This window comes from Syngnathus typhle, linkage group LG1 (assembly GCF_033458585.1).
Source record: "Syngnathus typhle isolate RoL2023-S1 ecotype Sweden linkage group LG1, RoL_Styp_1.0, whole genome shotgun sequence".
NCBI classification, from domain to species: Eukaryota; Metazoa; Chordata; class Actinopteri; order Syngnathiformes; family Syngnathidae; genus Syngnathus; species Syngnathus typhle.
In genome coordinates this window covers 22875255-22887416 of record NC_083738.1, presented here as the reverse complement: position 1 = coordinate 22887416, position 12162 = coordinate 22875255, and the positions used below count along the sequence as shown (strand labels likewise).

Genomic DNA, 12162 nt, shown 5'->3' with positions numbered 1-12162 from the left:
TTTCATCAAACTATACATACAAGCTATACAAAATACGACTATTTGGCGTCCAAATGACCACTTCTGGAACCGTGAAAACCGTTTGTCGGGTCTCAAGTCACATTAGGGCGTTTTATCAGCCTCTTACGCAAAACGACAAAATCGCTGCTTTCAAAATAATACATATTTGACTCTGGCTTTTGTTTTGAAAGGACGTGCCTCCGAATCCGGTTTTCGATCCACACTAGCTTCACGAGGCACTTCGGAAAATACACCCAGTGCAGCAGCAAAACATTAGCTTAGCTAACCGGCTAGCTTCAAGTGCGTTGGTCCTTTGATAAATCATCTATGAGTCGCAAGAGAAATCAGACTTATTCAGGCACTCACCTGTCCCCCGAATTACAAGGAGCATTCATGGAAACTCCTGGGTCGACGTGCCGTCCCGACGGCGATTTCCTGAATCTGGAGTCCGACGAAGAGCTTCTGTGCTCGGTGAGCTCGGTCAGCGAACACCTGGGCAGGAACATCAGCGCCGCTCTGGACGCCGCCATGGCCGAGATACGACACATTCTCGGCATCCGGATACGGGCGCTCAAGATGGAGCTGAGGGACAAAACCGACGAGATTGCGCTGTTGAAAGCGAAGCTAAGCAACGTTAATAGAGATGCCAAGGAGGCTGTGGAAGCTCCTCCTGATGCTACGGAGGCTCCAGACGCTGCAGAGGCTTCCGATGGCGCCGCCTTCAGAAGCTCCAAGATGATCAGCGTGGATCCAAAAAGAGAGAAAAAGTCCCTTCTGCCCGGGGTGAAGAAAGAAAACATTGACGCCATTTGCAACTACTTGATGAAAGACAAGAACTCGAGGGGGGCCACGGAGATGGACGGAGGTGACCAGAGCAGCCAGGAGGAGGATCAGCATCCCCTCCAGCTGTGGCCGGATGGCGGGATGAGCGTCTCCGGGCCTCCTGGACACACAGATGACATCTTCAACATGCTGCCGTCCAGCAGCCGACGCGTGTATGACTACGAGTGGATTGCACCCATGGAGTATTCGTCAGACCTGAAGGGTAAAATGGATTCACCTCAAATGCTGTATATTTAGAGCACAAGTTGAGAAGAGGGTTCTTTTTCCCCCAGTAGAACCTTGTAGCATGTCGGTCCCATGTGCTATGCTGCCATCTTGTGTCATCTTTAGACAAACAGTCATGAGTTGTCGTTGCAGTCGGGAAGCAGCCGGAGTGTGACAATGAGGAGGAGGACGAAGGCTCAGCGGAACAGACTTCGTCTCGTTTCCCGCACGTCCAGCCCGCCGGTTTCTCTGCTGTGCCCGGTTCCCCCGGTGAGGGTGGCACACATCCACTCCCTGAGGCAGGTGGGTCGCGTCACATTATAAGTAAATCCTAGACAAAAAAAAAGTATGCCATCAAGTATTTGTTTGTGTTTCCAGGCCAGCCGTTCCCCAACCACACCTTCATCTGCTCTTTGTGCGGAACCTTCTGCCCCGATTCGGCATTCCTGGAGGAACACGTTAAACTCATCCACCCGGACACTGCTGGCGCTCAAGCCCTGCAAGGCCCGCAGACCACCGCCGGAGACCAAGGACAGGCATTGGACGACGGGGAAGGACGACCTGACAAAAAGGAGGTCCCGCTCAAGGGCAGGTACGAGTGCGACGACTGCGGTCGTCATTTTAACTACCTGGGCAACCTACGGCAGCACCAGCGCATCCACACCGGGGAAAAGCCCTTTGTGTGCCCGGACTGTGGGGAGCGCTTCCGCCACGCCGCCCGCCTCAAGAGCCACAGGCTGGTGCACAGCGGTGACCAGAGCCCCTTCCCGTGCCTCCAGTGTGGCAAAGGCTTCTCCGTCCTCTCCGGCCTCAAGAGACACCAGCGGGTACACACCGGAGAGAGCCCATACGCGTGCCCGCAGTGCGGCAGGCGCTTCAAGGAGCTGGGCAACCTGTACACCCACCAGAGGATTCACAGCGGCGCCACGCCGTACTGCTGTCAACAGTGCGGACGCAGCTTCCGCCACCTGGGCACTTACAAGAGTCACCGGTGCGCACCCCCACAGTGACCCGAGTCGGCAGACCGCATCAGAGTTGACTTTGCGTCAAGTCCGCCCGCAGACGACTGACAATTGGCGTTATCCCGGCGGTCTGCTCACGCAATACGGTCACGTTCTCCGATGACATCGCGCGGCACGGCGGCCGATCCTCTGCTGATGCTAAGCGTGCAAATATCGAGTCGTGTATATAACCGGGGTTGTGTGCTGTTACACACTATCTTGTGTGAAACAAGCGTTTTCGGTTTCAAAACAATCGAAGTCAAAGCTAACCACTGACAATCCTTTTTTTCAATAAATAATTACAACCTATTAACAAGATCAGTGGGGTTTTTTTTTTTGCCTTTTCATGATGTCAACTGACTGTGCTGCCTGTGCCTACCCACCCATCTGCAGAATAAACTTGTCATTTTCAAATGCATAGGAAAAAAGTATTGCTGCGTGTGTGTGTGTGTGTGTGTGTGTGCGTGTGTGTGTGCGTGTGTGTGTGTCTCTTTCTCTCACACGCACACACACACACGTGCAGGAATCAAACTCACAAGACAGACACCATCAGTGACTCCCTCTCAAAGAAATGTGAATTTCTTCCCCTGCCAAAGTTGGACTTCAAGATCCCACGCTCAAGATTATTGGGGAAAATGTGACTTCTCTTTAAATCTGTAATCAATTTATTCTTACAAGCTTCTTGACAAAATACATCTTTACTCTCCTAACTGCAAAAAAAAATCATTGCAAATTTACAATAAAATAAAAACATTGCGATAGTATTTTTTTCTGACAAATATCCTTAACTCCTGACATGATTTTTTTTAATACTTTTTTTTTTTTTAATCAAGAAAATGCTTTTCAGTCCGAAACATATGCCTTTTATCCTGACATGAGTTTTTCTATCTAATACGACTACCGTTATTTTCCATGTATAATGCGCAAAATTTAATTAATTTATTGTCCTAAAATCTGGGGTGCGCATTATACATGGGTACAATTTTTTTTGTTTTTTGTTTTTTTTGGAAGAAAATCTCCCTCGAAATAAAACTTGAAATCACCTTTCTTCTTGTTTGTTGTCAGTAAAATTCCTAATTGACGACATCGTTTGATGCGATGATGCACTCCTTGATGGTGTGTTATTGTCAAATATTGTTTGTTTTTTAATCTCCATCGCAAACCGGATATCATACGGAGGCCGCCATGACAGATGCGCAAGACACGTCAGCTATATAAAGAGCGAGAGTTCAGTTCTCTACCTAAATGCGTATTACAGGTCATATTTTATTTCACAACACTTTGCCTTGTTCCTTTCTTCTCTGCTGTTCACTTCAAACACGCTCCATACGAACACAATGCTCTCGTATCAGACGCTTGCTCGATCACCTGCTCGTTTGCTGTCACAATGTACCCTACACAAATCCGAAACATTTCTTCGCTATCGAGTTTGCTAGCGCATGCGCAGTGATACTGACCGGCAGAATAACATCCGATTGTTCCCAAAGATGATCTTTTTTCTGAAATAATTTTACGTTTACGGACTTAAGTAGGAGTCAGAATTTGGGTGCGTATTATACATGGATACAGGCTTTTTTCCAGCATTGACATGCCATTTTTAGGGTGCGTATTATACATGGGGGCGCATTATACATGGAAAAAAACGCTAAATATTATTTAATACAAATGAAGCACTCGGGCCTCTCAATCCTCTTTGTGACTAAGCGCGTCCATTAGCTAAAGATGCATCATTTCATGCAACAGGCATAGGTGGAGTCATGAAACACTGAAATATATGGAGCTTGGCGAAAAGACGCCAAGGAGGATGGGAGACTGAGATGGCATGCTAAATAAACCAGGGGGAGGGGGGAGAGAGAGAGAGAGAGAGAGACAGACAGAGAGAGAGACAGACAGAGAGGAGAGGCGGCATGAAGCGATCGGATGCTACTGACACACTCAGAGGATGAAGCAGTGTGTCAAAGGACGCGACTCGTGGACCAGTAGAAGCATTGCAGTGACCAGAGAAGCCGGAAGGTGAGAAAATACCACGCAGGAGAGAGCTACGCTTACTCGCAAAGTTACAAGCCGATATTGAAAGCCGTGAGCGAGATTGTTCCGTGCATTCAGAAGATTGCTGTGCGCTTTGCTCGGTGGGGCTGCGCAGGTGACAAATGCTCGGATGGGTGGGCAAGATGCTACAAATTGCAGCACTAGCATCTTTGACAAACCAGCTCTCCAAATAGACACTACCATGATTGTATTAATTGAAATGTGCATGATTATTGGACAGAGGTACTAAGAGTGGGGGGCACTGCGGACCCTAAAATCTGCAGGTACCAGGACAGCTATGTGACTTTTAGGTAATTCCAGATTTTGTTTTAAAGTTTTTTTTTGGGGGGGGGGTGTAGACTTGTAAAAAATATCTTTTAGATTGTTATGTGAAGACCCTGATATTTCCATAGCCCCCCCAAGAAAAAAAAAATCCTAGCTCCGCCAGTGGTCAGAGGAACAGACATTCACTGCATCTTCCAATTACTTCCATGACAGGGACTGGCGTGAAGGTATTAATCCCACATCAATGCGCTCAATTGCATTCTCCGAAAGATAACTCAAACCATCCTGAATGTTCCCCCATTACCACAACAATGAGCTATCCGCGCTTTCATCCATCCCCGTAATGGATGAGCTGTCCTGGCTACTAATTCTGTAGAATAGGATCATGGAGACCCGCGTTAAAGCATCTCTTTCTTTCTCGCCACCTCAAACGTATCGCTGCATAATTTTTCCACTAATGCAACTTCAAAAGCATGTTTGCGTACATTAAAGTAGGTTAACGCAACTCGAAAATCCCCTTGGCGCTGATAACAGAAATTTTAGATTTTCAGTACACGCACACACACAGAAACCAAATTGGCTAAAAAGTGATTGCTAATCTTCCTTTCTTTTGTCTGTTCAGGAGGACTAGCGACGATAACATTTGAGCCACCCCAAGGCTAGCGATCATGGATTTTAACGTGAGCGTTGCGATTGTGCCGACGGGCCCGGCGGCAAACGCGAGTGCCGACTATGAGGACTACTACCCGGATCCAGACGCCAGTAAAATCATCATCCCGTCCATCTACGTCCTGGTGTGCTGCGTGGGCCTAACAGGCAACGCCATGGTCATATACGTCATTCTCAAGTACGCCAAAATGAAGACAGCGACCAACATTTACATCCTCAACTTGGCCATCGCCGACGAGCTCTTCATGCTGAGCGTGCCCTTCTTTGCCACTTCGGCCGCCGTGCGTCACTGGCCCTTCGGCTCGCTCATGTGCAGGCTTGTGCTGAGCGTGGACGGCATTAACATGTTCACGTCGATCTTCTGTCTCACTGTGTTGAGTGTGGATCGCTACGTGGCCGTGGTGCACCCCATTAAGGCGGCGCGTTACCGCCGCCCAACCGTGGCCAAATTGGTCAACGTTTGCATCTGGGGGTTGTCCCTGGTGGTCATCCTGCCCATCATCATCTTTGCCGACACCGTCCCGGCTGAGGACGGCGCCATGGACTGCAACTTTCTGTGGCCGGAGGAGTCCTGGTCTGAAGCTTTTGTGGTCTATACCTTTCTTCTGGGATTCCTGCTACCCGTGGGGGCCATATGTTTGTGCTACTGCCTGATGGTGGCCAGGATGCGAGCGGTGGGGCTAAAAGCCGGGTGGCTTCAACGGCGGAGCTCAGAGAAGAAGATCACCCGCATGGTGCTGCTGGTGGTGGCGGTCTTTGTCATGTGTTGGATGCCCTTTTACGTCGTCCAGCTGGTCAGTGTCTTCCACCGGCCGCCGGACCCCATGGTCACCCAACTTTTTGTCATACTCAGCTACGCAAACAGCAGCGCCAACCCAATCCTCTACGGCTTTGTATCTGATCACTTCCGCCGCTCTTTCCAGCGCATCGTGTGCTTCCGCTGGCTGGAGTCCGGGGTGGACGCCGAGCAGGTGGACTACTGCGCTGTGGCGGTCAAGGGACAGGCCACCTGTGCCCAGCTGGATTTCCCCAAAGACTTAACAGCCTCCGATACGGTGTTTCGTCACGGAACGTATACCTCGCGCACTACCGCTGTGTGAAGAAATTTCCCATAAGAAAGCTTGGCGTGTATGGACACAAAATAAACAAACCGAACTTAGCAGGAGAGCATCCGAGAACTGTTCGTCCATGTTCTTGACAGGGGTTTCGCATCACAGTTTCCCGGGTCAAACTCGTAGAGCAGCAAAAAGTGAAAATAAAACACCGACCGTCAAAGCAAAATAGAAGAAAAAGAAAGACGGTTGCTTAAAACCTGTCACCTTGTCGGGGGTCGAGGGAAGCTCTGCGCTATCTACGCGGAGCTAGCTAGCTAGCAGCATCTTCGGCTGACCACTAGTGCGCCTAAACACATTGCAGAGTCGCTTCTAAGTCATTATCGCCTACGTGGCTGTGAATAAGCCCTATCTCTAACAAGTTTCACAATTACAAAGAAATGGCAAGAAAAGCTGGAGGAGTCATGCTAAATGCTAACCTAGGTTTGACAGCTAATGCGTTTAACACCTCAATTAAGGGGTAAAAACACCTTTTCATTTAAGACGGTGCCTTTTTCCTTTATCGGAAACAACTTCCCCCAAAATGTTTTGTTTTTTGGGGAGGCTGGAATTGATCAATGGCATTTAAATTCATTTGAATGTGGTTTGTACTGACTGATAGCTTGTATACCTTTCAATTAGCCTGTATGTTTGTATGTCGAATACAGGTATATTTTGTTTGTCTGTGGGTAGGTGCTTACTTGCGCTTACTTGTACGTTTTATAGACTTTGTGTTTGGGTGTACAGTCGACGTATATAATTTTTCAGTGATGGCTGTGGCAGCTTTATTGCAAATAAAATAACAAGCCTGTCAAAACACTTTTCATTGGCGCACGCACACGCAGACAAGAATAAATGAACAAGCTTCTAGGTCTAAACAGAAGTTGTATTGCCTTTTTTTTTATATTTGACCAGTTTTTACTCGTCTGATTTGAAAACGAGTTATTTGTCAGTTTGTTTTGTAGCTTTTACTGTATATAATATGAGGTGCCTATACATTTATTTGGGTTGACAGTCATAATGGCCTTCTGAAAGAAGCTATGACTACAATGCGGCCCGTGAAAAAAACGAGTTTCAGTCTTACAAACATCAACTCTTCTGACCGGCTTTTGTCTTGAGATGCTTCTCGCGACTTTTGTCAAGCCACACCGGGAAAACAGCTAATCAACAGACTTGATGAAGCAATGACCTTTTTTTTCCCCCCCTTTCAGCCAACAACCTCCCTGATGCACACATAGCCACACTCGCACACGTCGGTTTTATCAGCACTGCTGGGAACACAGCGACGGGTCACGGCAGGGTTGGAGGATGGCTGCTGACATAAACATCTCACATGTGTTTTCTATCAGCGGCTGCGGAATCACACATCATTCAGATAGCGAACAACAATGCCCTCCTTCTAAATGTCTGCTTTTGGCTTGCCTGTACCAAGAGTCCCTTCCATAATGACTGTCAAACAATACTACAAGTCATGAGCCTCGCGTGTCCCTCCCAAAAGTCATCAATGTGTAACCAAATTCACAGTGCTGCAGACTGTGGTCCTGGGAAATTAAGTTGTACGTACCCCCCAAAAAAGTTCAATTTAGTCTTCCAGTGAAAAGACCACCCACACAAGCTTTGCTGGGCTTCATTACTTTGTCAACAATTAGTCAAGTAGGCAAATAAAAATGAAAGATGAATGTACAAAATCTAATAACAATGTTATTATAACATAGCTTACCTTTGTTTAGGAAATTCATTTTGAAGCTCAGTTAAAGCAGTAAATCCAAATATGACACAGAAAATAAATCTCGGTGTTTATCTGGCCCGTCTTCTACACATTAATATTTTGAGTCACCGTCTACGCAACACTCAGTAATAAATCAACCAAATTAGGTCCTTCTGCTTTCTCAATAACGCTGAGTGCATTTAAGTCAAGATGGGTCCTAATTATTTAGAATGTTTGAGATACAGACAAAACCAGCAAAAGCACTTGATGTTAAACTGTAAACAACGAGCACAATCATATTGTCTCATTCTTCGATTCGGAGCCTTCGTTTTCTTTCTGTTCTGCTCGACACCTGGTGAACGAATGGAGAAGCAAAAACTTCGGCAGGACGCATGCGATTCAGGATGTCCTTCATTAAAATGAGCAAAGATCAAATGAGAAAGCAGGACAGAAGATAAGCCAAACACTGGTGTTCATTAGCACAATGCTCAACTAACAGCAACGGGTTCAAGGCATTTGCGGAATTTGCAGCAGTCGTGTCGTCACCAAAGATGCCACGCATTCATCAATGTCGTCAAAAAAAAGTCAAATGTTCACACAGGGACTTACGATTTTATGAGTGTAAAAATAAAATTTTAAAATAAAGAATTTTTTATTCCTTTTTTTCCCCTCCCCATTCACATTAAAGGAATACAACAGATGTTATTGGTTCGTGTGGAAAAAAGTGAAGCCATTCGGGGGAGAGAGAGAAAAAAATCCCATGCAAATTTTGTTCGTAATGTACGCACTTGTGATTGTCTTTCGCTTTCAAACAGCTGGATGTGATTCAACAATCCAGACTCAAAGAAGTGAGCTGGAGCCAAGGGGGGGGGTTCTGATGAATTTGTACCAAGTCAAGGTTAAAACAAAGAAATACCCATCCAACATTCAGACATCTGCACCACGAACGTTTCTTTCTTTTCTTTTTTTTTTTTTTGTCTACACCAGGATGAAAAATTGCTCGTAAAGTAAACATTCTGTACATTCCTCTGCATTTCACGGGGCTTTCACTGCCGATGGTGTAGAGGCTAAAATCATCCGCGACAAGATTGAAGAATTTACAATGGAAGTTTTTGCCTCTAAAGCAAAGGACTTGAGCTGTGAAATGTGTGTGTGTGTGGGGGGGCGGGGGGTGCTATCAAGTGATCAGTGCCGGCAACTTATAGGCAAAGCAACAACACAGACAAAAACGTTTTCAGTGTCTCTCACCTGCTACATGAACGGATAGCACAATATTTAACAATGCCAATCGGCTTTAACCATGACTTCTTCCTTTTTGCAAATTTGACTGTTTTTTTTTATGCAAAGCCATTTTTCGTGCTCTCGACCTAGACTTGGCTCTTGACTCCTGCCAACGGTCCAGCAGCGGCCTGCTTATCGTGAGCGCCGGAGATCCAGTGGTAACAGTCTGTGTCCGTCTTGCTCCGGGACCGCACAGCGCAGCGGGTACAGTAGACGACAGCCAGAACCGCCATTAACACCGCGAAGATGCAGATGGGCACCAAGAGGCCCACCAACAGCCAGGTGCTACTCCGAGTCGACCCCTGGCCCTCCTGGACTGAATCGGAATGTTTGATTGTGGGCTGCTGAGAGGGGATGACCCAGGTGGGCGCATCTTTGGAGGTGGTCGCGACGTCCTCGATCTGCTTTTCTTCCTCCGGGGTCTGTTTTTCTTTCTTTGATGGATTGCGGTGGCTGGAATCAGTAAGCATGTCAGACGCTGTGACTTTCTCCTCTGGATTTCCTTGGTTCTGGAGCACAGTTGAGAACCCCGCCCACCAATTCCAAGCGCCTTCTGAGATTGTAGAGGTAGAAGACAAGGGGGAAGGAGTGGTCTCCTCTTCTTCTTCCGGCTCCTCATCTTCGTACGAGTAAAGAGAGGTGCTGGAAATAGTGGTGGGTGCAGGTGTGTTTATGACGGTGGTTGGCAAAAGGTCAGTGTGGTCACCAATATCTTCCTCGTGTGTCTCTGGTGCGGGATGAAACATGTCCTCCTGTGGTGCGCTGGTCACCCAAATTACATCCGAACCCCAAACTTTGGGAGGGTCAGTCAGCCACTCAAGTGTCCGATCCCCCTCTGGGTCCCAATGGGTCTGACCGGGCTGTGGTGGCCAGTCGTACTCTACGGGATCCCACACGGGTGCAGGCTGGGGCGTAAGCCAAGGAAAGGACGGCGTGACGGCCGATCGGTCGCCTATCTTCTGACACGAAGACGAGTCGGACGGGACAAGTTGGTAGCCTTCCTCGCAATAGCACTCGAAGCCGCCCTCGTAGTTGACACACATTTGCTCGCAGGTTCCCGGGATCTGGCACTCGTCCGTGTCTTGACACCGACTGCGGTCCTCGGGTTGCGGTGAGAACCCAAAGTGGCAGAGGCAAAGGAAAGAGCCGTCAGTGTTCTCACAGGTCTGTTCGCACGGATCGCTTAGGCATTCGTCCAGATCCTGGCAGGCGCCTTCGTCGTTGAGGCGGTAACCCCGCTGACAGCGACATTCAAAGCTCCCGGGGGAGTTGACGCAAGCGTGCTCGCAGGGACTCTGGAGACACTCATCCACGTCCAAACAGCCGTGCTCATCCGCAGCCAGCATGTAGCCATCGGGACAGGCGCAGCGGTAGCCCTCGGAAAGAGGCAGGCACTCAAACTGGCAGTTGGCCTCTTGGCAAGCATCGGACAGCACGCAGCTTTGACCGTCGTCTTCCAGTTGATAGCCCTCGGCGCACTCGCAGTACGAGTGCGCGCCGGCTTGCTTGCAGAAATGCTCGCAACCGCCGTTATTCTGCCGGCACCAGTCGTGAGACGCCGGAGGACCGGAGCAGAGAGGGGGATCTCTGGACCACCCCACTGAACCGTCTTCCCTTGAGAGACACATTACCGATTGCTGCTCCCTCTCGCAGGGCACGGTTGCCACCGAGCCTAAGGGCACGTGGGTCAGAAGGGTGCTCAGAAGGCCAAACGGTGTGGCGTAGAAGGCGTTGCCGGAGCCCTCGCTCCACAAGGCGGGGCACATTCCTTTGTAGCCATAGTGGCACAGATAACCATCCACGGGCACCGAACAGGACCCGTCCAGCCACTTCAAGTTCTCGCCGGGGTCCTGAGTGTTGTACCCCATGACGACGCAGCGCGGCACTGAGCACATGGCGTGCGAGTACTCTCTCTGCCAGTTTGTGTATTCTGTTTCTTGGTCACCTGTAGTCCAGGAGAAACCCCGAAGAGGTCGGGTGGCCGTGCACTGGCGAGGTTGCCGCTGCAGGCCGATCCAAACTTGGACCTTGGTGCGCGACCGTCGCAAGTCCACGGTGGTGAAGAGAGCATGGACAGCGGCGGCATCCACCTCGCGTTTTAAGGTGGCCAAGTTGCCACCCTTCTCCTTGCAGGCCCTCCACGAGTCCAAGAAAGTCTTTCGTTGGAAGTAGACCACCAGGCAGCCGTCCGCATTGCACAGCGCGTCTCGCTCCATCAAGTCCTCGGTCCAGACGCAGGAAAAGCCCCAGAAAAGGAAGGCCAGCAGGGAGGTCAAGAGGGGGGACACAGAACCGCTCACCAGGGAGCCCATCCTTTTTCAGCACACGGTATTCCTTTCCTAGCTGCCGATTGTAGCCTAGTTCAAGTTTTCTTCCGTCATTTGAACTTTTTCTTCTGGGAAACGCTCCTCACGCTGCCCGACAGGAACACATCTGAACTCCCCGCAGTCAAACACACGCAGTGCGCAGGAAGGGGGGGGAGGGAGGGAGGGAGGGCGAAGAGAAGAGAGGAGAAGGAGAGGAGGAAACAAAAGTGTTTTTGGAAGATGTGGGAGGAGGGGGAGGGGCTCTGGCGGTGATGTATGTCAGAATGGGGGGGCTAAAGGCAAGACTGTGTCATATGGTTTTCATAAATCTTGATCATGGACGTAGTTTGATACGCTGCCATTTACACCCCCAAAACACACACACAAAGGAGTTAAAGGTGGACACTTGGCTTTATCAACTTCAACATTGTCCCTTTCCTGTTTGCTGCAAGATTTCATCTACGGACTTTTTTTTTCCAATTCAATAATTATTCTTTCATTATCTAATCACTGGCCAATGCATCTCGAAATGGAAAGGACCAGAGGACGGGAGGGAGAGTATCTTCCTGATCGCACACATCTGCTTTCCTGGTCTAGAAGCACATTTGCACTCAGCCAGAAAGAAGATACAGTTTCTCGCAGAAATAAAAAAAAAAGTTCAAGAACAACAATTCCAGCTAATAAATCTCCCTGTTGGTGATGGGGAAGTAGGGAAAGTTGTCAAGGTCAGTGGCGTGGAGGAAGAA

The 12162-nt window shown here is 48.8% G+C and overlaps 3 protein-coding genes across 4 annotated transcripts; 2 read left to right on the top strand and 1 right to left on the bottom strand.

Annotated features, from left to right (window-relative positions):
* The first annotated feature begins 213 nt into the window (after positions 1-213).
* On the top strand, positions 214-2366 carry znf16l (zinc finger protein 16 like). Of its 2 annotated transcripts, none has more exons than XM_061289807.1 (3): positions 214-1045; positions 1201-1346; positions 1426-2366. In XM_061289807.1, the coding sequence occupies exons 1-3, from the start codon at positions 328-330 to the stop codon at positions 2170-2172; spliced, it is 1611 nt and encodes a 536-aa protein (XP_061145791.1). In that variant the 5' UTR covers positions 214-327; the 3' UTR covers positions 2173-2366. The 2 variants fall into 2 exon arrangements, with proteins under 2 accessions (XP_061145791.1, XP_061145799.1); XM_061289815.1 differs by having other exon boundaries at positions 215-1045; positions 1201-1350.
* A 2628-nt stretch (positions 2367-4994) lies between these two features.
* Positions 4995-6130, top strand: sstr1b (somatostatin receptor 1b). The gene has a single exon (XM_061279456.1). The coding sequence runs from the start codon at positions 5030-5032 to the stop codon at positions 6128-6130; it is 1101 nt and encodes a 366-aa protein (XP_061135440.1). The 5' UTR covers positions 4995-5029.
* A 2332-nt stretch (positions 6131-8462) lies between these two features.
* cd248a (CD248 molecule, endosialin a) lies at positions 8463-11591 on the bottom strand. Its single transcript, XM_061279444.1, has one exon. The coding sequence runs from the start codon at positions 11420-11422 to the stop codon at positions 9197-9199; it is 2226 nt and encodes a 741-aa protein (XP_061135428.1). The 5' UTR covers positions 11423-11591; the 3' UTR covers positions 8463-9196.
* Between the last annotated feature and the right edge of the window lie 571 nt (positions 11592-12162).

Coding starts and splice junctions, on each gene's coding strand:
- znf16l (XM_061289807.1), top strand. CDS start 328: ATGAGTCGCAAGAGAAATCAGACTTATTCAGGCACTCACCTGTCCCCC. Junction 1,046..1,200: donor GTATTCGTCAGACCTGAAGG/GTAAAATGGATT, acceptor TTGTCGTTGCAG/TCGGGAAGCAGCCGGAGTGT. Junction 1,347..1,425: donor GCACACATCCACTCCCTGAG/GCAGGTGGGTCG, acceptor TTGTGTTTCCAG/GCCAGCCGTTCCCCAACCAC.
- cd248a (XM_061279444.1), bottom strand. CDS start 11,422: ATGGGCTCCCTGGTGAGCGGTTCTGTGTCCCCCCTCTTGACCTCCCTG.
- sstr1b (XM_061279456.1), top strand. CDS start 5,030: ATGGATTTTAACGTGAGCGTTGCGATTGTGCCGACGGGCCCGGCGGCA.